The following is a 24,911-nucleotide window of genomic DNA, read 5'->3' as shown; positions in this document are numbered from 1 at the left end:
CTTGATACGAATGGGCATTGAGTCAAATAGAGCTTGGACGGCGTGTACAGTTACAGCTGCCCATGCAGCTTCAACAGGTAACCACCGTTCATTAAGAGTAGTGACTGGCGTATTGTGACGAGCCAGTTGCTCGGCCAGCATTGACCAGACGGTTCCAATGGGTCAGAGATCTGAAGAACGTGCTGGCCATGGCACCAGTAGAACATTTTCTGTATCCAGAAAGGCTCGTACAGGACCTGCAACATTCGATCGTGCATTATACTGCTGAAATGTAGGGTTTCGCAGGGATCGAATGAAGGGTAGAGCCACGGGTCGTAACACATCTCAAATGTAATGTCCACTGTTCAAAGCGCCGTCAATGCAAAAAAGAGGTCACAGACGTGTAACGAATGGCACCCCATACCATCACGCCGGGTGATACGCCAGTATGGCGCTGACGAATGCATGCTTCCAGTGTGCGTTCACCGCGATGTAGCCAAACACGGATGCGACCATCATGATGCTGTAAACAGAACCTGGATTCATCCGAAAAAATGACGTGCGATTCGTGCACCCAGGTCCTCCGTTGAGTACACCATCGCAGGCAATCCAGTCTGTGATGCAGCGTCAAGGCTAATCACAGCCATGGTCTCCAAGCTGATAGTCCATGCTGCTGCAAACGTCGTCCAATTGTTCGTGCAGAGTCCGCAGCTCGTGTTCGTGCGCTTCCCGCCCCCGGGTTCCCGGGTTCGATTCCCGGCGGGGTCAGGTATTTTCTCTGCCTCGTGATGACTGGGTGTTGTGTGATGTCCTTAGGTTAGTTAGGTTTAAGTAGTTCTAAGTTATTCTAAGCCATAGGGGACTGATGACCATAGATGTTAGGTCTCATAGTGCTCAGAATTTTTTTTTTTTTTTGTTCATGCAGATTGTTGTTGTCCCCATCTGTGGACTCAGGGAGCGATACGTGGCTGCACGATGCGTTAAAGACATGCGGATAAGATGCCTGTCATCTCGACTGCATGTCTTACGAGGCCGTTGGAATCCAGCACTGCTTTCCGTATTACACTCCTAAACCCACCGAGTCCATATTCTGCTTACTGTCATTGGATCTCGACCAACGCGAGCAGCAATGTCGCGATACGATAAACCGCAGTCGCGATAGGATACAATCCGACCTTTATCAAAGTCGGAAACGTGGTGGTACGCATTTCTCCTCCTTACACGAGGCATCACAACACGTCTGACCAGGCAACGCCGGTCAACTGCTGTTTGTGTATGAGAAATCGGTTGGAAACTTTCCTCATATCAGCACTTTGTGTGATTGTTCTGAAAAGCTAATAATTTGCATATCACAGCATGTTCGTCCTGTCGGTTGAATTTCACCTCTGTAGCACGTCATCTTCGTGGTGTAGCAATTTTAATGGCCAGTAGTGTGTGTTTCATTGCCAGGTTCTCCATATTTCCTGTTCACATTCGTTTCATATTTCATTCAGGATTGTATGTCCACTATAGTACGTTTTAAATGGGTTGTAGTAACCAGTCTGTTTCCCAACTCAGTGATTTATTGGAAACATTTGGCATGAACTAACCACTTACAAATAAAGTATTCTATGGTTTGTAACGTAATGGAATACATATTTAAGGAGGCAAGTGCTATATAAGGTGCAGTGGTTACGCACAGAAGTAATATGGGTGCTGATGCAGTTAGGGAAAGTAGCGGGCAGGGAGGCATGTGCCGAAAAACATTCGGGAAGCCAGGTTAAGTCTTTTTACGTGTCGTTCACCGGGGAAACTTTCATCGTCCCGATCTGGGAGTCGACGATCAGCCAACTTTGCACCCCTAAAAAATACCAGAATTCGCCAAAACCCAAGCCAACGCCTCATACCGCTGCATTTAAATTGTGTATGTGCGGTGTAATATTAAACGTGTTTACTAAGTTCAAGACAAACACGTAAAGATAGTCGGTCTCCCAGCGGGCCATCTGGAAAGATTAATTTTTTGTTTATTTGTTTGTTTGGTTTATTTGGAGTCTAGAGTTTGTACGCTGTTTAGCCATCAAGAACACATTTTTATATAAAATACATAATTTTACAGAAAAGATACATAAATGAGTATTTCCAAAACTGAATGCTCAAGCCGGCAATATTTTCCCTACAATAAGTGTTTAACATATAAAATGATAAGTAAACTAAACATTAATGTTGTCAATTCACACTACTTCTTAAATTTAATGATTAGTGATACAAATATACGTATAGATGACTTCTACGGATTTTCCTTACACGCTTAAGAAAATTGACAGTCTGTTTAGACAGACGAATGTCTTGAGAAACCAAAAGAGAAGACGCTGTTTGAGGAAGGAGGTAACTGATTCTCATCAAAGTCTTCAGAAATTCCTATCGTTCAATGTCAAATGTGGAACACGATAACAAGATGTGGTTTACCTTAACTTCTGAAGCGGAATCGCAAGGGAATCATAAATGTTGGTACTGCACAGTTGAACAGGAAACGAAGCATGGTTAATGAATGTCAAATGAATGTCTAATGGTGGCGGAAATCGTAAATCTGTATAAATGTGTCATCGTAAACCACGGCCTTGCAGGAATTTGAGGTTATAATTTCGCACAGTATACATCTTTAGATTGTTGACACACATTCCACATCCCTTGCCATCGCCGTTTTCCGTCGTTTTTGACTTCACACAAGCAATCTGTTCAAGTTATTTTCTAATCAAGAAAAGTTTCTCTAGATGGAGCTTACTTCGCTAGGACGTCAGATTCCTTATTATAGCGGATATCAGTGTGGTAATGCACGCACAGCAGAATAATTGCCCGCCCTCTCCGTTTATAGTGAAAATATTTCAGTACCACATTCAAAATATAACGGTTGGTTGCTCTATCCATTAGTAGTGGGACAAAGCACGACAGCATTGTAGCGTCCTCTAGTGGCATCGATATGAACTAAGTCAGTTGGGCTATGGGCTCAGTGGCGAATACACTTCGAGGTGGTGATGCCTCTAATTGTGCTAATTGTGTAAATAAAGGCTGGTGTATGATGTCGACAGCTGACGATTAGCCTGCATAATTTTTAAATGGATTATTATTTTGACAGTTTAAGAGTTGTTTGACTATCTGGACGTAAATGCTTTGCATTGCTTATGAGTAGTTTGCATGTCTATAGGTGGTCCAATGTGTTACTTTTGACGGTTTACAATTAGCAAGAGTGTGTGTAGAGCTTTATACATGAGTTATGTAGAAGTAGTTTGCCTGTCTGTATGCTGTGGGGCATGTCAAGCGTGTGTTCTGTGATACATACACTCCATCCCTAAATAAATTGCTCCTAAATAAATAAAGTACAATCCTTCTTCTCTCCATCCGCCTAGTGTGGGCTGAGTCCTTTCACCACCTGGCCCTAGGAAGAGGTAGCGGTCTGGTGACAGGTTAGTGGTGGTGGTGAGCTACGTTCGCAGCAATTGTTCTTATGTTGGTAGCGAAAACGCAAGTGAGCTTTGTTTACTGCCAGAGGTGGCGGTCCAAGTAGAGATAAGAGCGGTGTGGTGCATTATCCTGTTGGAATTTTAACTTCCCATCGTTTTTCTTGGGGAGAGGGTTAGGTTAGAGGAGGTAGCCCAATTGGTCTCTTTCCCCGCTATTTTCGTGGTGTGACGCATTATCCTGCTGGAATTTGAATTTCCCACCAATTTTTTTTGGAGGGTAAGGTTAGTGGAGGTACCCCAATTGCCCTGTCTTCCCGCCAAAACTCAAACCTCCCGCCAGAATCCGCCATTTTAGATGATGTCATGCGCTGTTGCTAAGTCTACAGGCCGCCATCTTGGATGACATCATCGCAGACATCTTGTGTACATCTGGCAACAATGGAATGTGGGGCAGAAACCGCTTTGTCCCACTAATCCCATAGTCTGTTTGGAATACTCTTAAAACACTCTGGGATTCAGTGTGCTTGTCTTATTATAGTAACAGACTGGAATCGCACAGCTGAGTGTGTGAAAATCGTATTCAAATAAAGGCAAATGTATGGAACATCCCATAGAGTGCATGACAGGATATCAAGAGTTAAAGCTTGTACAGACGGCCGAAATTTTAATTCTTCTCTTTGGTGCATTTTGTGATTGGTAAATGCAGTGTCTACTTTTATAGAGAGGACTTTCCATGAAGGTCAGTCCTTGACCGAAAGATTTATCTGTAAACATTTCACTTCTGATGCTTAAGGCCATCCCTCCTGACTTCACTAAAAGAGTATTTCATATGAAAAGGTAATAGACATTGCCTCAAAACTGTGCCTACAAATTGCGTAAAAAATTTCTTTTCGTAATATCACTCGGGTCACAATGCTGACAACTTAGTGTCGGCGATGGTGTCGACCGGTGCTTTAAATCTCTAAGATGCTGCCAATGCGCCAATGGGGCTATGAAGAACTAAGAACTATTTGTGATGTGTGTGTGTGTGTGTGTGTGTGTGTGTGTCAGTACTAGAATGTCTGTATGATGAGCAAAAGCAGTCTAATGGTACGCAAACTGTGGCTGTTAGTTGCCTTCAGTAGAGTGTAATGTTGTACTCTGCTGTGCGTGTAACTCGTTGGCTACCGGTTGACCGACGCTGTGTGACGCAGCGCAGGCGACGGTGCGCGGCGGCCGGCGGTGGAGCGCGGAGCGCGCCTACCTGCGGCCGGCGCTGGGCAGGCCCAACCTGCGCGTCCTCACCGGGGCGACGGCCACCCGGCTCATCATCGACCCGGCCACCAACTCCACGCGCGGCGTCTGCTTCATACGGGACGGACGTGCGCAGGTACGTCTAGCCTATTCTATGTCATCTACACGGTACTACATCAACATCTACATTTATACTCCGCAAGCCGCCCAACGGTGTGTGGTGGAGGGCACTTTACGTGCCACTGTCATTACCTCCCTTTCCTGTTCCAGTCGCATATGGTTCGCGGGAAGAAGGACTGCCAGAAAGCCTCCATGAGCGCTAGAATCTCTATAACTTTACATTCGTGATCTCCTAGGGAGGTATAAGTAGGGGGAAGCATATATTCGATACCTCATCCAGAAACGCACCCTCCCGAAACCTGGACAGCAAGCTACACCGCGTTGCAGAGCGCCTCTCTTGAAGAATCTGCCACTAGAGTTTGCTAAATATATCCGTAATGCTATCACGCTTACCAAACAACCCTGTGACGAAACGCGCCGCTCTTCTTTGGATCTTCTCTATCTCCTCCGTCAACCCGACCTGGGACGGATCCCACACTGATGAGCAATACTCAAGTATAGGTCGAACGAATGTTTAGTAAGCCACCTCCTTTGTTGATGGACTACATTTTCTAAGGACTCTCCCAATGAATCTCATCATGGCACCTGCCTTACCAACAATTAATTTTATATGATCATTCCATTTCAAATCGTTCCTCACGCATACTCCCAGATATTTTACAGAAGTAACTGCTACCAGTGTTTGTTCCGCTATCATATAATCATACAATAAAGGATCCTTCTTTCTATGTATTCGCAATACATTACATTTGTCTATGTTAATGGTCAGTTGCCACTCCCTGCACCAAGTGCCTATCCGCTGCAGATCTTCCGGCATTTCGCTACAATTTTCTAATGCTGCAACGTCTCTGTATACTACAGCACCATCCGCGAAAAGCCCCATGGAACTTCCGACACAATCTACTAGGTCATTTATATATATTTTTAAAAGAAATGGTTCCATAACACTCCCCTGTGGCACACCAGAGGTTACTTCAACGTCTGTAGACCTCTCTCCATTGAAAAACAACGTGCTGTGTTCTGTTTGCTATAAACTCTTCAATCCAGCACACAGCTGGTCTGATATTCCGTAGGCTCTTACTTTGTTTATCAGGTGACAGTGCGGAACTGTAGCGAACGCCTTCCGGAAGTCAAGGAAAATGGTATCTACCTGGGAGCCTGTATCTAGTATTTTCTGGGTCTCCTGAATAAATAAAGCGAGTTGGGTCTCACACGATCGCTGTTTCCGGAATCCGTGTTGATTCCTACAGAGTAGGTTCTGGGTTTCCAAAAACGACATGATACTCGAGCAAAAAACATGTTCTAAAATCTACAAAGATCGATGACAGAGATATAGGCCTATAGTTTTGCGCATCTGCTCGATGACCCTTCTTGAAAACTGGAAGTACCTGTGCTCTTTTCCAATCATTCTGAACCTTCCGTTCCTCTGGAGACTTGCGGTACGCGGCTGTTAGAAGGGGGGCAAGTTCTTTCGCGTACTCTGTGTAGAATCGAACTGGTATCCCGTCAGGTCCAGTGGACTTCCCTCCGTTAAGTGATTTCAGTTTCTTTTATGTTCCTTGGACACTTATTTCGTTTTAGAGAAGGAACTGCAGTGCGGTCTTCCTCTGTGAAACACCTTTGGTTTCAAAATGGTTGAAATGGCTCTGAGCACTATGGGACTTAACTTCTGAGGTCATCAGTCCCCTAGAACTTAGAACTAGTTAAACCTAACTAACCTAAGGACATCACACACATCCACGCCCGAGGCAGGATTCGAATCTGCGACTCTAGCGGTCGCGCGGTTCCAGACTGTAGCGCCTAGAACCGCTCGGCCACTCCGGCCGGCCCTATACTAGTTTCTTTGACACTAACTAACCTAAGGACATCACACACATCCATGCCCAAGGCAGGATTGGAACCTGCGACCGGAGCGGTCGCGTGGTTCCAAGCTGTAGCGCCCAGAACCGCTCGGCCACTCTGGCCGGCGAAACACCTTTGGAAAAATGTGTTTAGTATTTCAGCTTCTCGCGTGTCATCCACTGTTTCAATGCCATTATAATCCCAGAGTGTCTCGATATGCTGTTTCAATCCGCTTACTGATTTAACCAGAACCTCCTAGGATTTTCTGTCACACACATAGAATTTTACTTTGGAATTCACTGAACGCTTCACGCATAGCCCTCTTTACGCTAACTTTGACATCGTTTAGCTTCTGTTTGTCTAGTGTGGAAATTAACCTACGACGAAAAAAATTTGGACCCGCAGACTTTGAGATGCAGTATGATAGAACATCATTTTTTTTACCAGTACAGACGTTGTATTCCAACATTTGAATTGGAGAAAAAGTGTTAAAAGAAAAGCGTTTTCAGAAGTCAAAATTTCTAAATCAATTTCCCTCCCCTCAAAAGTTTCGTTTTCTCCACAAATCGAGCACTGGTAATAACTAACAAACGAAGACGAAGAACAGTGCTGTGTCGTCGTTGCGCTGTCAGTCTGTGTCCCATCCCACGGATAAGCACAACATACGGCCACAGTTCCTGCGTCTGCATCTCATTAGAAAATTTAATTTCCGCTGACAGTTATTACTGTACGATATTGCAGTACATGTATCTCTGAAGGAACAGGCACAGCGGCGATTACTACGTTTATGAAATACATGAAATATATTCGCAGTTGACAATATGGAGTCTTCAACATTGAAAAGCATTAAAACAGGCTAAAAGAATCTCTGAATGACAATAGATGAATTTTTAGGTATTAAGCAGTAATTGTAAAACAAATTCCGGTAAAGAAACCTTATGTTAAGCTCAAACGTTTCACATGTTCACGAGTTACAGTATTCATAATCTATGGAACAAGTATTAATGTAATGTAGTGAAATATCATTGTCAGTTATAAGAATTTAAAGTCACTTAATTTATTTGTGGAAAACAAAAATGTTATGGAACTAAATGTAAATTACAATTCCTATTGATGCCTCAGCCCACATGGTACTCCCCCTAAGCTTGAGCAGTATTTCATGGACTCTCCTATTGAGACATGAATGGAAACTTGAGCTGAGGAGGGAAATGTGCTAGAGTAGTCCGTGCAGTTGTGCGAGGCTATTATTCCAGGGTGGCGCAGTGGTCAGCGCATAGGCCTGGCGAGGAACAAACACAGCTTCAGATCCCAGCCTTGTTACAAATTTTCGAATGGTAGCGAGCCCTCGGGAAAAAAATAAAAGAAAATCAGTATAGATATTAACTCTTTAAACATCTCAAAAGCACCACGTGCCTTCACATTAGTACTATATATTAGTAAGGGTGTATATAACAATGTTTTTAAAAGTAGCGTTGATTAAATTAATTTTGGTGACTAAAGGCAGACACCTCCGTCGCCAAAAGAAGGCGTGGCGCCTCATTATTAACCTCGAATGACCTCTATTGGCGTCGAACCCGACGTTCGCCACGCCACTACCGATTATGTGCCACGCCTCGCGTCACGTCACTTGTCACGCTACGTCGGTGGGCGTTCTACTTTACTTACACGCTACCATTGTGTGTCCGCCGTCTTGTTAGGAAGCTGCTCAGAAAGCGCAGAGCCTTACCGCAAATCTAAACGTAGACAAGCCACGTAGACAAACAAACACTGACTGAAGCCAAAGGAGAGCCGCGGGTGAAGCATTCAACGATTTAGGAAACAAATTCTCTTTAACGATCTGATAGAATATCCTCACAAATTTTGGTATTATTTTAAATCTGTAATCAGATCAAAGCCGTCTGTGCAGCAATTCTGCGACCATAACGGCATCTAAACGGAGAATGGCAGAGAGTCGACCGCGAGATATTCGACTGATACCACTCAACACAGGAAAGTTGAGCCTGGTGAGATATATGTATCAGTCTCCGTAAAGTATTCAAAGCACCAGCTCCTCTACGTCAGAAACTCTACCGTAGGTCTGTGGAGGAACAGAGCATTTGTAATAACTCGCATTTTTTTCAAAGTCATTCCCGTTTTCGGAAAAGACTGTCAAACATACACGCAAAACTTTAACTTATACCCGACGTAGCTCTGTCGATGAACTTCGGAACATGTTTTATGATTGCGCAGAGTGACATTGCCGGAAACGAAAAGTATCCCTATGGGAATTAACATGGTTAACGAATTTGTGAAACTCAACTTCCTCTGTTGGCCCACGAGAGCAGCAAGCATATACGGGACGAACCAGAACTCCACCGATAAACTTTCAGACGTAGTTCAGGGATACATTCTAACGATTTTCATACCAGGAACTAACGGTCTGTGGTAGTTCGTTAAAGAACTATTGCAGTTCGTTTGGTTTCTTCCTCCGATTAGCTTGTAAGACTGCTCTGGATCTGCGGTACTTTTCGGGAGGCGATAACCGATTCTGAGTTACGCCCCGACAGAAAACACTCCAACTAGTACGTCTTCCACTTACTGCACGCCCCATGCATCTGATAAATATATTTTGTCCTTTGTCCGTGTTGTTGTTGACAACCGGCGTCAGAGGGTATCACATTTATCAGAATTCAAATAAATTTGAGTGCTAAAATAATATTAATGAAATGGTGACCCTGTCATTATTTTAGTCAGTCGTTGATGGGTAGTTAATATATCAACATAGGATTGATCATTTATAAAAGCTAGGACACAAGATTATTTAATTAAATAAAAGAATACATGTTAAGTGTGATGACAAAAAAATATGAACTAACGGTAGTAAAAATAGGCCACACACACTTAACATTCGCTTAGGTGGCGTCTGGTTGGCAAAGATTAACGTTTGTTTGATTGAACTACTCACTCTGCCTCAAAACATGGATAACGTGATCAGAAACAATCGAGTACTTTTGAATACATTATGGGGCAGGCAGTGACCAATGTCTTACAAATATTTACTATTAAAAACAGTCTTGATCACGATTTATTTATCTCCAACAGAAATAGGTTCCTACTCAATGGTCTGAAGATGACCACAGCAGTGGTCGAAACCAGTCACCTTGATAAATACATTATGACCAAGACTGTTTTTAATAGTAAATATTAGAAACAATCGAGCACTGAAAATGCTTTGATATATTTATTCTATACAGAAGTTATACTACGTTGGTGCAACTGAGAACAAGTGGCGATATTGTGATCCTGTTTTCCCTGACAAGCCGTATCAGCAACACAGGACCCCTTTTCTGCAGGTGTGGTGGTTGCTAGGACTTAGCAACAAAAAACCAACGTTATATTATGGCCCCCGTTGTCCCATTCAACGTTTCTCTCCCAAACTTTTCAGCTCCTATCGTACTTTAGGAGTTATTCTTGGTGGTAATAGTTAGTGATTCATCCTGTATAATCCACCTTTGCAACCAAGAAGGCCCATTAAATCGGTTGTAGCGAGATGTCTTAGTCTGGTTGGAATTATACGGTGCAGAGATGTCTGCATTGTTACTCTATAATGCTTTAGTTTCTGACAGGCCTTACACATCGCCAAAACCTTTCGAATTCGTATGTCCATATTTTTAAAGTGGCATAGTGTGCGTAGTTTCAGATGGCATTTCCTGGTTCCAAAATGTGCATAGCTAACCTGAGTGTGCCAGATAATCTTGTTCACAAGCTCATCTAGAATACAAAAATGCCAGGGTTCTCCTTCTACTTTACTGTGAAAGAGCAAGATTCCGTTCCAGTAATAGCTGTAACTGCCTGAGATTAGTTTCCTTCATATCCTTTAAGCTTTTCTTCAGAGTAAGCAGAGCTGTGTGCTTATATTGGTCTCTGCTGATGTCCTTTAGGCTCGAGGTGACGTAATTCTCAAACGCCAACTTTTTTTTACAGGCTGTAGTGTTCTTCTTCTAACGGGTTTGCGCCACTCCTACAGGTGAACTTGACAGTGCACTTGTAATGATGTCCTGCTCTCCTAGTATGAACGTAATATTAAAAGCGTTAGCCATGAGCAAGAATGGCCATCTCGTGAGTCTTAATGCGGGGCTTCAACGTGAGTAGTAACTCTAAGGGTCAAAAATGGCTCTGAGCACTATAGGACTTAACTTCTGAGGCCATCAGTCCCCTAGAACTTAGAACTACTTAAACCTAACGAACCTAATGACATCACACACATCCATGCCCGAGGCAGGATTCGAACCTGCAACCGTAGCAGAGAAAATTACTACGCCTACACCAGAATATGAGCTGTCTGTTGCCATACAAAATTCCTCCGCCGTATTTGGGTGCGACAAAATCGGTGCATTGACCAGAGCAGCTTTGAGGGTCTGGAATTCATCTCCCATCACATCATCACAGTCCCATGGCGCCTTCTTCCCAGTGAGCTGACACAATCGCGGTGTAGTTAGTTTCTTCACTTGAATGAAACTCATACAGAAATTTGCGACAGCGAGAAACCCTTGGAGTTGTTTCTTTGTTGTTGGCATTGCAAATTTTGCTATCGCCTCGATCATGTCCCGATCTGGCGAGATTCCCACCGTGGTGCTGACATGGCCAATGAATTTTACTCGTGAGATCCCAATACATGACTTCGTGATGTTGGATGTTAAGCCGTACTCCTTGAAGGTCTGTAGTATTTCGCTCAAGATTACATTGTTCCCTTTCGACGTCGGTTCCGCAGTTGAGAGATCTTCTACATAAATGGTGACTCTTTGTTTCACGGAATACGTTAAGATTACCATCAAGTTCCTTAATGAAGTAGCTGAGGACGCATTTAAGCCATTTAAATTGGTAACATCTACCGAAAGTGAGAAATTCAGTGTATTTCCTGCAGTCTGGGCGAAGTGTAATTTGCCAGAAACTGGACCGTAAGTCAAGGGACATGACTACTGTCGCCCCATGGATGTTTCATAGGAGCTCCTCCAGTTTCTCAGGACGATCTGTTTCTGGTTCTACGATGCTATTAATTCGGAGTGAATATACACTCCTGGAAATTGAAATAAGAACACCGTGAATTCATTCTCCCAGGAAGGGGAAACTTTATTGACACATTCCTGGGGTCAGATACATCACATGATCACACTGACAGAACCACAGGCACATAGACACAGGCAACAGAGCATACACAATGTCGGCACTAGTACAGTGTATATCCACCTTTCGCAGCAATGCAGGCTGCTATTCTCCCATGGAGACGATCGTAGAGATGCTGGATGTAGTCCTGTGGAACGGCTTGCCATGCCATTTCCACCTGGCGCCTCAGTTGGACCAGCGTTCGTGCTGGACGTGCAGACCGCGTGAGACGACGCTTCATCCAGTCCCAAACATGCTCAATGGGGGACAGATCCGGAGATATTGCTGGCCAGGGTAGTTGACTTACACCTTCTAGAGCACGTTGGGTGGCACGGGACACATGCGGACGTGCATTGTCCTGTTGGAACAGCAAGTTCCCTTGCCGGTCTAGGAATGGTAGAACGATGGGTTCGATGACGGTTTGGATGTACCGTGCACTATTCAGTGTCCCCTCGACGATCACCAGAGGTGTACGGCCAGTGTAGGAGATCGCTCCCCACACCATGATGCCGGGTGTTGGCCCTGTGTGCCTCGGTCGTATGCAGTCCTGATTGTGGCGCTCACCTGCACGGCGCCAAACACGCATACGACCATCATTGGCACCAAGGCAGAAGCGACTCTCATCGCTGAAGACGACACGTCTCCATTCGTCCCTCCATTCACGCCTGTCGCGAAACCACTGGAGGCGGGCTGCATGATGTTGGGGCGTGAGCGGAAGACGGCCTAACGGTGTGCTGGACCGTAGCCCAGCTTCATGGAGACGGTTGCGAATGGTCCTCGCCGATACCCCAGGAGCAACAGTGTCCCTAATTTGCTGGGAAGTGGCGGTGCGGTCCCCTACGGCACTGCGTAGGATCCTACGGTCTTGGCGTGCATCCGTGCGTCGCTGCGGTCCGGTCCCAGGTCGACGGGCACGTGCACCTACCGCCGACCACTGGTGACAACATCGATGTACTGTGGAGACCTCACGCCCCACGTGTTGATCAATTGGGCGGTACGTCCACCCGGCCTCCCGCATGCCCACTATACGCCCTCGCTCAAAGTCCGTCAGCTGCACATACGGTTCACGTCCACGCTGTCGCGGCATGCTACCAGTGTTAAAGACTGCGATGGAGCTCCGTATGCCACGGCAAACTGGCTGACAGTGACGGCGGCGGTGCACAAATGCTGCGCAGCTAGCGCCATTCGACGGCCAACACCGCGGTTCCTGGTGTGTCCGCTGTGCAGTGCGTGTGATCATTGCTTTTACAGCCCTCTCGCAGTGCCCGGAGCAAGTATGGTGGGTCTGACACACCGGTGTCAATGTGTTCTTTTTTCCATTTCCAGGAGTGTAGCACCAAACGGATTGAGCTGTTGAACTTTTCTACTACCGTGAGGATCTTGTTGTACATAGAGGTTGCTGGTTCAATCATCTCATCGTCTAGTATCGTCTTGATCTCTAAGAAAACTTTGTGACGGTAGGCCAGGGGGATCTGGTAAGCTTTCACGGAGAATTCAAAATTATGAATAGCTTCCATTTTCGGCAGAAATACATCCAAGTTTTCAAGTAATATTACTTCCAGGTCTTCCTTGTCATTCACTGGAATGTGCTCTAGGTTCCCTGTTATCAATCACACTGAGCACCTCCCGTAAAGTTATTCAACTCCTTGCATGGTGCGTCAATGCTCATCACGCCACGATTATTTACCATCTTTCCTCCGTTTAGTGGTGTAACTTAGGTTGGGGCATTTGGCAGCAATTTATGCCCATGTTATATGATCAGCAAGTCTTCTGTGTAGTATTCTGGACACCATCTTTTTACAATGTGAGCTCTTTTCGTCCCACATCCAATACGGCCTGATGTTGTTTCAGGAAATCCATGTCGAATATTTTCTCAATTGCTAGCGAAGGGGCGACCACAAGGTTTGTTTCAATGATATGCCGTGGCAGCTGAACATGAACTGGGTTTATATCCTTATCTCTATGTGCCTTCATATCAATATGCCAGTGATTATCGTTTTCTTCAGGGTGACTGCTGGCCATGGGTGATTTGATATGCATCTCTTGTACGCAGATTCCGAAATCACCGTAACGTGACTTCCACTGTCCACAATTCCTGTCAGACTGATGTTGCCTACGGTGATTTGAATAATAGGATGTAGGTCCGGTCATGTCATGAATTTTTTTTTTTCACGCAAAAGCTCTCTTGTGTATTCATACTCTAGCATGACGACATTGCTCGTTCCTATTGTTCCTGCAGCCTCGGATTGAGCTCTGCCCGCAAACAACACTCGAGCGACAGTTGCTGTTTAAACTTCTGCTTCGTCTCTCCTATGACGGGTTGTGTGACCTAATCTGATTATGGTCTTGTTGGATTTCTTGCTGCTCTCAACTGTTTCTCTGCCAAATGTTTCATTGCTGCTGTAGTTCTTCAATATATCGCTGCAACTGTTTTGGATTTCATTGTGCTCTACAGTTTTCTTTTTGTTGTTCATTGTAATTATCGTTGTAATTGCCATGCCTTTCTCTGTTCTCCAAAGGTGGTTCGTTACTCATTCTATAATTCGAATTGTGGCTTTCCTGTGATCGATAATTTCCCCCATTTCGCCTGTTACTGTTCCTTTCTGATGAGTTTGGTGATAATCGTTTCAGATCCTGACTCTTGCGTTTTGTATCTCGTTGATATAGCCTAATTCGCGTAGTGCAGTCTTGAAGGGTTCAGTAGAATCGTTACACCTTCCGATGAGAAGTTGTCGGTAGCGCAGAGGTAATTTTATGTAACAGTGCCTCATAATTTCTTTGGAAACTCTACGGCTGGGTCGAAAACCGATTATTCTTAATTAGTGTCTCAAAGAACATCACCGGGCTATAAAATCCTAATGCTTCTAGATTTTTGCCCAGCATAATTTCGTGCTTGATTCTTTCCTGCTTGTCTTGCGTTAAGCAACGCGTCCCTGATTCTTTCTATGAGCGACAGCTGTCGTGTACACTGAGCGTATGTTGCGCAGTCGATCCCTCTAGAAATCCACAGATAAACACCAGTTCGTATTTCAGTGGCCACGACTCCGGTAGCACTCTACCGTACTGGACTGTCCAACTTTTTCAATGTAATGGATAGTTTTTCTATTTGTACACTTGGAAATTTTGAATGGATAAGAAATGTTTGTGGTCGAATGGTTCAACATGACCTGCGAACGAATTTTCCCACATTTCAACATCACTTGCTTCCATAAATCGGTGTCCAAACGATCGCTATGCACTGTTAGGGCGGCGTCTTGTGTCAACAGATTCACTTAGTAATGTTTAACTTCACCGACGAAGTACGCAGTTGTGTTCTGGTTCCCCAGAGCACATTTCTAGGTAGAATTGTGTGGCTTTGCGACGAGAAGAAATTGTCATCTCTCGGGAGTATAAACCTGAATGAGCTCTGTCGTGAGCCCTTTGACGGCTGGTGTTTTCTCCTATGGCATTCGCCTTTGTGCCGGTGATGCAGCCTCATGATACTCATCGAAATGTCGTAAGATATGCTCTTCTCTCCTTCTCTTATCCTAGAGAATAGCTACCGTACCAGATCGTGATTCTAATTGAACAACCCAGTGACATGCTTGCTGGACGTCTTTTGCTACCTTGTTTTGCTGTGTGGTGATCCGAGTCTGCTCGTGTTTAACCTCTAATATTTCTGCCTGTTTGTTCTCCATTTGCTCGATGCACTTCACATTCTCGCTAATTTCTTCTTGAGTTTCCTGGACGGCCCTTCTTTCCCCTTTTTGTAGCATGTCAAGAAGCTTTTTAGTTTCACACATTTCGGTTGTGGCCTGTTTTATTTGTTCTTTCACCAACAAACCGTCCTTGCTTGCACATTGGGCTTCTTACCATCTGTTGCCGTCACTATGCCGCGGTTCACGCCTCTTGAGTCACTGTCGATGTTTTCTGGACGCTTTGCACCTCTTCTTTAACACCCATGAGTACTTCTGAAACTGCTCTGTACTCTGTAGCTGTTCAGCTACCATCCGTATCTCCTTCGTCTCCTTAGTGAGCTTCACGACCTCCATGGCTATCTACTCTGATTCCTGTCTCTCCTTCTCCGCTTCTTGTATTAAATGCACGAGGGCCTCAAATTGATTCCATAGCTCTGTGTCGTACTGTTCGTTAATATGATCTGCCACACCCACTAGGGTACCTCTTCCCATGCCTACAGATTCTTCCTGGCGCTCTGTTGTGGTTTCACTTTCGCGCTCATTGTCTGACTGAAGTACCTCGTCATAATCAGAAAATTCTGCGTTTGACGTATCCGTAAGGTCAGCTACCACATTCAACTGAGAAGTCTCCGCAATTTTCTCTTGTTCAGTGATACCACTCTCACTTCGAGCCATTTGTGGTGTGATTAGAATGTACTCACTACTTTGGAGCAAACGTACCTCGCTTCTAGTGAGCATGAATTCATGTTTCTACTCCCTAGAGATTTCAATTACTCCTCTTCCCAAAGCTACCAGAACATTTGCTAAAGCGAACCACTAATTCTAAGTCCCTGATGACGCTTATCAAATAAAACAGCCCTAACTTACGATAAAATGAAAGATACACAGATAATCTACTATCCCACATGTTAACACACTGACACTCTCCGTCCGGAACAATAAGCAAATGACACAGAAATCACAACAACAAATGAGTAAGAAAACAAACAAACAACACACACAAAATTTACAAGACATCAATGTAGTTGGCGCCAGCAATCCTTATCATTACGCGGAACTGCTTTACCTCAGTGCACCAGTTGAATTTCAACATGTGAAGAGAGAAGCCTGTTAAAGAAAATTGCATATGACGGTCACAAAAGGTGCCATCAATTCAGGATCGTGGCAGTAAGACTACACTAGACTTGCGATACGTTTTGGAAGGCGACAGGTGACTCTGAGTTACCGCCCTGACAGCAGTCATTTTAACTATTCGTATTTCCACTTGACTACATGCATCACGGTAATACTAAGTTGATTTTGCCCTTTGACCGTGTTTGTTGTTGACAGCCTGCATTAGAGGTTATCACATTAACCAGAATTCAAATAAACTTGAACGCTGAAATAATATTAATGAAATCGTGGTTCTGTCAGTATTTTAATTAGTTGTTGATGGGTGGTTAATATATCAACATAGGATGGATCTTTCATAAGACAAAAGTTTATGGATTAAAAATAGGACAAAAATAGATGTTAAGTGTGATTACAAAAAAGACATGAACTGATGGCAGTACAGATATGCCACAAACAGTTAACATTCGCTTGGGTGGTGGCTGGTTGGCAGTGACTAAAGTTTCTCTGATTGAACTATTTACTCTGCCTCAAAACATGGATAACGCAATCTGAAATTATCTAGCACTGAAAAACCTCTGATGGATATATTCTACACAGAAGTTGTTGCAGCTAAAAACAAATGGCGGTATTCTGATACTGTTTTCCCTAACAAGCCTGAGCAGTAATACAGGACCGCATTTCTCTATGTGTGGTGCTGTCTCAGGTGACGGTTGTGGTTTCAGGGCGTGCAGAGCGGCGATATGCTTCGCCTGTAATTCCCTATCGCGGGCACTAAATACGCAAAGTCTCAGCTGGAAAGCTATTAGACGGATCCCTATTACTCTCTAATGGATCCCTGAATTTTCAACAGATTCCCTCGTGTGACACTCACCTCGTCGGTCATATCATGGACCAATGTGACTCACTTATACAGCAGTGTGGACAAGAAGATCAAACGTCAAAGCAGCAGACCTGGCACACACAAAATTGCTTTCGGCAGAGCGAATTGCCCGTGATGACTGAAGTCTAAACTGTCATTACACCTGAGGCCTCGTCACAGACTTCACATTCAAGGCCAATACTACTAATGCCATGTCACTCTCAGGACAAGAATCCCAAGTGCACCCCACTCATTAGAAAAAAGACCAGAATCCTCTCCAGACCAGTCTGAATCAGAAGACTTAGCTTATCCTCACTACCAATCAAACCTCGGGGAACTCCAGTGAAGCACTCAGAAAACTGCCCCCACAAGAGTCTTGTGACGATCGTAAGATTCCATGAGCTTCATATCACTCCTCTAACTTATCTGCTCCATTCATCGGCAAATACTAATCAAGGCCCTTTCCATATGAGGAGAAGCGTCGACTCCTTGACTTGCAAATTCCCACACAGATAGGAGGATACATTTTGCTCCCATCTTGTTTTTTTTTTCCGGACACTGTACGGTGCATGTTATTTTCAGTTTCCATATAGCTCTAAAATGATTAACACATTTGTCATGGAGACCATTATCCGAATAACCTGAATCTTACTGTGTGTCGATCAGCGACCCCGACTAATCTAAGAGAAGTGCTTTTGTGTCCCAACATACATCATTTCAGAGCTGCCATTAATGTTGCGTTCCTTCTAAAAGTATTTTGAAGACCTGAGCCTTCCCAAAAAAACTCTGCAAACTGAGGGACGACACCACCTGGGGGCTCCCTCGACAGTGTCCATTCCACTGTGAAAATGAAAACTCACTAATTTTTACGGCCGCCACCCCCGTTCACCATGAGCATACACCATCCTGTCGTAATGCACTGGCTGGGCGACCTAGATATCTCTTGAGTCCCCTGATCCTACAGTGGCAAGAGCCGCCTGACAGGTAGACCCAGCTAGGCCGTTTCTTTGCCTCTTTGACCAAATGCATTGTCTGCACACCATTACGAGAAATTCTTGGGCCCAGCATTCTGTCCCCAGTAAGTGCTTCAAGACCTTCCTATCCCTAAAGCAGTGCGTGGATTTAAGCTCCAAATGTCCACTGCAAGATTTACTGTCAAATGACCAAATTGCCTGCTTGTTCCCAACTCCAGAAAAAAACCATTCGAAGGAGAGCCACCATAAAGATCTCGCATGTATTAACAATATACACGCCTCCATCAGTGCATGCTCATGCTGATAACTTCCTGTCGTCAAACAACACGATGTCTTGAGTGAAAAATCAACATTAAATTGTTCCCTAGAATGTGGAGAATAATGAGAGAGTGACTCGTCATGCCTCGACCTTTGTGTTGCACTGGGTGCTGTGCACAACAGTCCAAATACACTTTGGGTCTTTTTGAGCTTATGGTACTGCTGTATACATCAGTAGTATCCATTTTAATCTTCGCCTTCTCCTTTGGATTCAATACTGCTGGGCTCTGTCTGGGGTTTGTTTTCCGACAGTATTAATTCTACGTTAACGATGGTGCACAGCAGTAGGAATAGGTTTACTTACGAAAAGTTGGCCGGTGTACGCCACGTTTCTGGGTTCTCTGAATGCCACGCAAAAGTGACCATAGCGCTGTACTGAGCTGTTTCTACATCGACGGCAATCACATCACACTACTTTTGCTCCTGACAATTGCTGCATTAGACGACTCTGTTTTGTGTTGTAGGTACTGGTAATTTCATGTTACAGATTTGTTTCACGGAAAGAGAGATAGCTTGGATAATAAACCAAAAAATTGCATGTACACCATTACTCGTCAACGAACCACTAGAGACCACAGTCCCTTGTGCCAAAATACTCAGAATACATCGCTGATCAACGGAAGTATTGATTTCGCATTTCGGATTCACCCTCTTATATACACTGAAGCACCAAAGAAACTGGTATAGGCGTGCGTATTCAAACACTGAAACATGTAAATAGGCAGAATACGGCACTGCGGTCGGCAACGCCTAAATAAGACAACATGAGTCTGGCGCAGTTGTTAGATCGGTTACTGCAGCTGCAATGGCAGGTTATCAAGGTTCAAGTGAGTTGGCGCCACGAGCGATAAGACACAGCATCCACGAGAGCGATGAAGTGGGGATTTTTCCATACGACCATTTGACGAGTGTACCGTGAAAATCAGGAATCCGGTAAAACATCAAATCTCCGACATCTCTGCGGCCGGAAAAAGATTCTGCAAGAACTGGACCAACGACGACTGAACAGAATCGTTCAACGTGACTGAAGTGCAACCCTCCGCAAATTGTTGCAGATTTCATTGCTGGGCCATCAACAAGTCTCAGCGTGCGAACCATTCTTCAAAACATCACCGATATGGGCTTTCGGAAACGAAGGACCACCATGTACCCTTGATGACTGCACGACAGAAAGCAACATTGGACTGTTGGTGGCTGGAAACATGTTGCCTGATCGGACGAGTCTCGTTTCGAATTGTATCGAGCGGATGGACGTGTACGTGTATGGAGACAACCTCATGAATCCATGGAGCCTACATGTCAGCAGGGGACCGCTCAAGCTGATGGAGGCTCTGTAATGCTGTGGGGCGTGTGCAGCTGGAGTGATATGGGACCCTTGATGCATCTAGAAACGACTCTGACAAGTGAAACGTAGCTAAGCATCCTGTCTGATCACCTGCATCCATTCATATCCATTGTGCATTCCGACGTACTTGGACAATTTCAGCAGGACAATGCGACACCACACACGTCCAGAATCGTTACAGAGTGACTCCAGGAACACTCTTCTTAGTTTAAGCAGTTGCGCTGGCCACGAAACGTCCCAGACATGAACATTATTCAGCATAACAGGAATGCCTTGCAACTTGCTATTCAGAAGAGATCTCCACTGCCTTGTACTCTTACGGATTTATGGACAGCCCTGCAGGATTCATAGTGTCAGTTCCCTCCAGCACTACTACAGACATCAGTTGAGTCCATCCCACGTCGTGTTGCGGCACTTCTGCGAGCTCTCTAGAGTCCTAAACGATATTAGGCAGGTGTACAACTTTCTTTGGCTCATCAGTGTATTTCAGACACAGAAACCTTGTGGACTAACCATGTGATGGATAAATTATCTCCAAAAGTTCTTTCCCCATAGCACCTTAATGCAGAAAGAATTTATCTTTAATGAAAGGGAAATGTGGTTACGGTACATCTCTGAATCTCTGGTCGTTGACAGTATTCATGTGAGCGCTGACGAAAGTGTAAATCTGCATGCGCCATCACTCTTGTCTCCAGGACCACAATAACAGCATACTGTTTCTACTTTCACTCTAGTTGAAACTTTGACCAGAATTATTCCACACGGTGAAGTTGGATTCACGTGTAAAAAGTACATCCACTACTTTTTCATGGTCTAGTCTCTACTTTAACTACGGCACAATAAACTAGCAAGGGCTTTTACTGTCGTGAACAGAACACGCACCGACAGAAGTTTAGGACGCGCAGCAACTCATCTGCGCCTCCTATAAACAGTTTGCCAGTAAACAGCAACTTCTGTAGACAATTGACTCTAAGACATTTTTGAATTTTGTCGTGATTGTGGCTATATAACAGTTCTATTGTGGAGTAATCACTCTACCCCAATCTCGTAAGTCGCTTACCATTGATATTTATGTACCCCAAAACTTTGTCGAAGCCATTGAGTGATGCTTCGTAGCTGCGTCAAAGCTGCTGAGACTGTGGTCTGGTTCAGAATGACTGAACGCTGTATCTACCAGAACAAAACGGCGTCCTTATGATACTGCATTTTAAACTTCACCACGAGAACTACATACAGATTTCAAGAAAATGTAAACACAGCTGAAAATTTACAGACCTATTTCATTGCTTCTCAGTACAGAATAATCTAATTATCCTCAAAATCATTTGTTTCTAACGGAGTCACCGGTTGCAGAAGAGAATTCGACTAACCTCTGGTATGACCTCAGGACGACTGGTGGCAGCTAAAAGTGTTCATTTCGTGACAAATAAACGTGGTTGTGCTGGATAGATTGTTCTCAAAACAATTACAGTGGTTGTCAATAAGAACCATTTGCGATTATTGGGACATTGTCCTCTCTTTTAATTCATTAAAAACCCCTTGGCCTCTAGGCACTGGGCTGGTAATCAGAACATCCTGCGTCCTGGATTGCGCCACAACAACTGCATGCTACCGTCGCAGGTTCGAATCCTGCCTCGGGCATGGATGTGTGTCATGTCCTGAGGTTAGTTAGGTTTAAATTGTTCTAAGGTCTAGGGGACTGATGACCTCAGATGTTGTGTCCCATTGTGCTGAGAGCCATTTTTGAACAACTGCATACTTTCTAACTAAAATTTATAATCAATGGCAACCGAAGGCTACTGGCATAAGGAGGCACCTTCGTTCCAACAATAAAACTTTGTCAAGGGAGGAGGAAACAAACTCGTTTAATTTTTTTCTGTTCGTGTCTGCAAATTTTCTTTGTGTTAATAGCAGTGTAGTCATACGTGTTTTGGAAGTCTCTGTAGCTTTATTCCGCTTACAGAACTTCATATTTCGTAAAAGGTTCAGAAACGTTGGCTTATAACGTGTGTTTCCCCATCGGAAACAACGACGTTAACAGGAGACATCAAAATGGGAGGAGTGGAACTAACAACTTTCATACAATCCAGTGATAAGATTAATATATGATACGTCGCCTTAATGTGCTCAAGTAGTTACAAAATAATGGTTCAAATGGCTCTGAGCACTATGGGACTCAACCGCTGTGGTCATTAGTCCCCTAGAACTTAGAACTACTTAAACCTAACTAACCTAAGGACATCACACACATCCATGCCCGAGGCAGGATTCGAACCTGCGACCGTAGCAGTCCCACGGTTCCGGACTGCGCGCCAGAACCGCGAGACCACCGCGGCCGGCAAGTAGTTCCATAAACAGAGTATGTTCAATAGGTATGCTACGTTTTCATGTATTGTACCAGTTTTTCTTCGACATTTTGACAATGTGATTCACATCTCCAGCGCTAACCGGCCAACAACATTGTCCTCCCTGCGGGGTTGCGTAAAATAACATCGGTACGGGCAGCAGGACCACCTTGTATACACATAAAAAAAAAGTTTCACATCACCTCAGTTCCGAGAGTTCCGGAACCTGTACAGAAAATTGGAATAAAGACCAACATAAACAACATTTGCGCCCTTTTAATTGCTCATGAAAACCACACATTGCATGTTGTACCACAATACAGCGAGACCTTCAGAGGTGGTTGTCCAGACTGCTGTACGCAGTATATCCAGTAACACGTCCTCTTGCATTGATGCATGCCTGTATTCGTCGTGGCGTACTACCGCAAGCACATCCAAGCACTGTTGGCCCAGATTGTCCCACTCCTCAACAGCGATTCGGCGTAGATCCCTCAGAATGGTGATTGGTGAGTCACGTCGTCCATAAACAGTCCTTTTCAATCCATCCCAGGCATGTTCGATAGCGTTCATGTCTGGATAACATGCTGGCCTTTCTAGTCGAGCGATGTCGTTACCCTGAAGGAAGTCGTTCAAAAGATGTGAACGATGGGGTTGCGATTTGTCGTCCATGAAGATGAATGCCTCGTCAATATGCTGCCGATGTGATTGCACTGTCGGTCGGAGAATGGCATTCAAGTATCATACAGCTGTTACGCCGCCTTCTATGGCTACCAGAGGCGTACGTCAGCCCCACATAATGCCACGCTGAAACAGCAGGGAACCCCCACTTTGCTGCACTCGCTGGACAGTGTGTCTAAGGCGTTCAGCCAGACCGGGTTTCCTCCAAACACGTCTCCGAGGATTGTCTGGTTGAAGGCATACGCGACAGTCATAGGTGAAGAGAAGGTGATGCCAATCCTAAGTGGTCCATTCGGCATGTTGTTTGGCCAATCTGTACCGCGCTTCATCGTATCGTGCAAAGATGGAGCTCGCCATGGACGTCGGGAGTGAAGTTGATCATCATGTAGCCAATTGCGCACAGTTTGAGTCGCAAGAAAATGTCCTGTGGCTGCACGAAAAGCTCCGAGACGCCTAGACACTTCCCTTGTTTAGAGCGCTTCCTGTCACAAAGTAACTATACTGACGCGATGTATGTTCAGACATAATGACCTTTGTGGACTCTGAGAAACTAATCAGCAGAAACCAGCACGGTTTTAGGAAGCAGCGGTCATGCGAGACACAGCTGGCCCTCTATGAGCATGATATACAACAGGCTCTAGATACCAGCTCCCAGCTCGATGCCATATTGCTCGACTTTCGAAAGGTGTTCGACTCAGTTCCGCACTGTCGCTTGCTCCAAAAAGTGCGCGCTTACGGTCTGTCCGATGACATGTGCAGTTGGATAGAAAGTTTTCTAACAGACAGAGTGCAGTACGAATGGGGTGCCTTCAACAGAAACAAGCGTACCTTCGGGTGTGCCCCTGGGCAGCGTAATAGGTGCGCTGCTTTTTACGATTTACGTAAACGATCTGGTTGATGGTATTGACAGCGAGCGGCATTAGACTGTTTGCCGATGATGCTGTAGTCTACGGGAAAATAGTATCACGTGAAAGTTGTGAACAAATCAATGAGGAAGTGCAGAAAATAAATGCGTGGTCTAATGACTGGCAGTTATCTTTCAATATTAGTAAGTGTAACCTACTGCGTAGAACAAGGCGAAAATTCACGTTAATGTACGAGTACAAAAAAAAAAAAAAAACGCCCAGTCTCCAGTCTTTGGAAGCGGTGACATACGTTAAATATCTGGGTGTGACTATTCGAAATGATCTGAAATGGAATGATGATATTACACAAGTAATGGGCAAGGCGAACTCTAGATTGCGGTTTATTGGCAGAATCCTGAAGCGATGCAGTCCTTCAACAAAGGAAATTGCTTACAATACGTTAGTTCGTCCAGTCTTAGAGTACTGTTCGTCTGTATGGGACCCTTACCAGTTGGGTCTGATTCAAGAGATTGAGAAGGTCCAAAGAAGAGCGCGAAGATTCGTGACTGGTACATTTAGCCATCGCAAGATCGTTACAAATCCCATAGAAAGTTTGAAATGGGACACACTTGCCGATATACGCAGCGCTAAATGGAAGGAGCTGCTCCGAAATCCGATCTTCACCGAAGATGTAGAGCATATATTATTACCACCAACTTTCAAATTGCGCAATGATCACCATTCAAAGATATGGGAAATTAGGGCTCTTACTGAGGCGTTCAGACAGTCATTTTTCCCTTGTGCGATCCGCTAGTGGTACAGAGGAGGGGGTATGACTTTGGCGCGAGTTGTTTCCTCCGCCACACACCGCTTGGTGGCTCGCGGAGTATATATGTAGATATAGAGCCGCGATACTGACGGTCTAGGCTTGGTTGAATTACAGACCACACGAGCCGTATACCTCCTTCCTGGTGGAATGACTGCAACTGTTCGGTTGTCTGACC

At 44.7% G+C, this 24,911-nt stretch overlaps 1 protein-coding gene across 1 annotated transcript in view; it reads left to right on the top strand.

Annotated features, from left to right (window-relative positions):
- Window positions 1–24,911, top strand: part of LOC126344954 (glucose dehydrogenase [FAD, quinone]-like) — a 125,049-nt gene that overhangs the window by 21,301 nt on the left and 78,837 nt on the right. Inside the window, exon 2 of the mRNA XM_050002067.1 lies at window positions 4,610–4,785. Within this exon, the coding sequence (XP_049858024.1) occupies window positions 4,610–4,785 (176 nt within the window). The remainder of the gene's footprint in view (window positions 1–4,609; window positions 4,786–24,911) is intronic.

This window comes from Schistocerca gregaria, chromosome 1, assembly GCF_023897955.1.
Source record: "Schistocerca gregaria isolate iqSchGreg1 chromosome 1, iqSchGreg1.2, whole genome shotgun sequence".
NCBI lineage: Eukaryota > Metazoa > Arthropoda > Insecta > Orthoptera > Acrididae > Schistocerca > Schistocerca gregaria.
The sequence above is the reverse complement of the archived record's forward strand: the minus strand, read 5'-3'. Positions and strand labels throughout refer to the sequence as shown.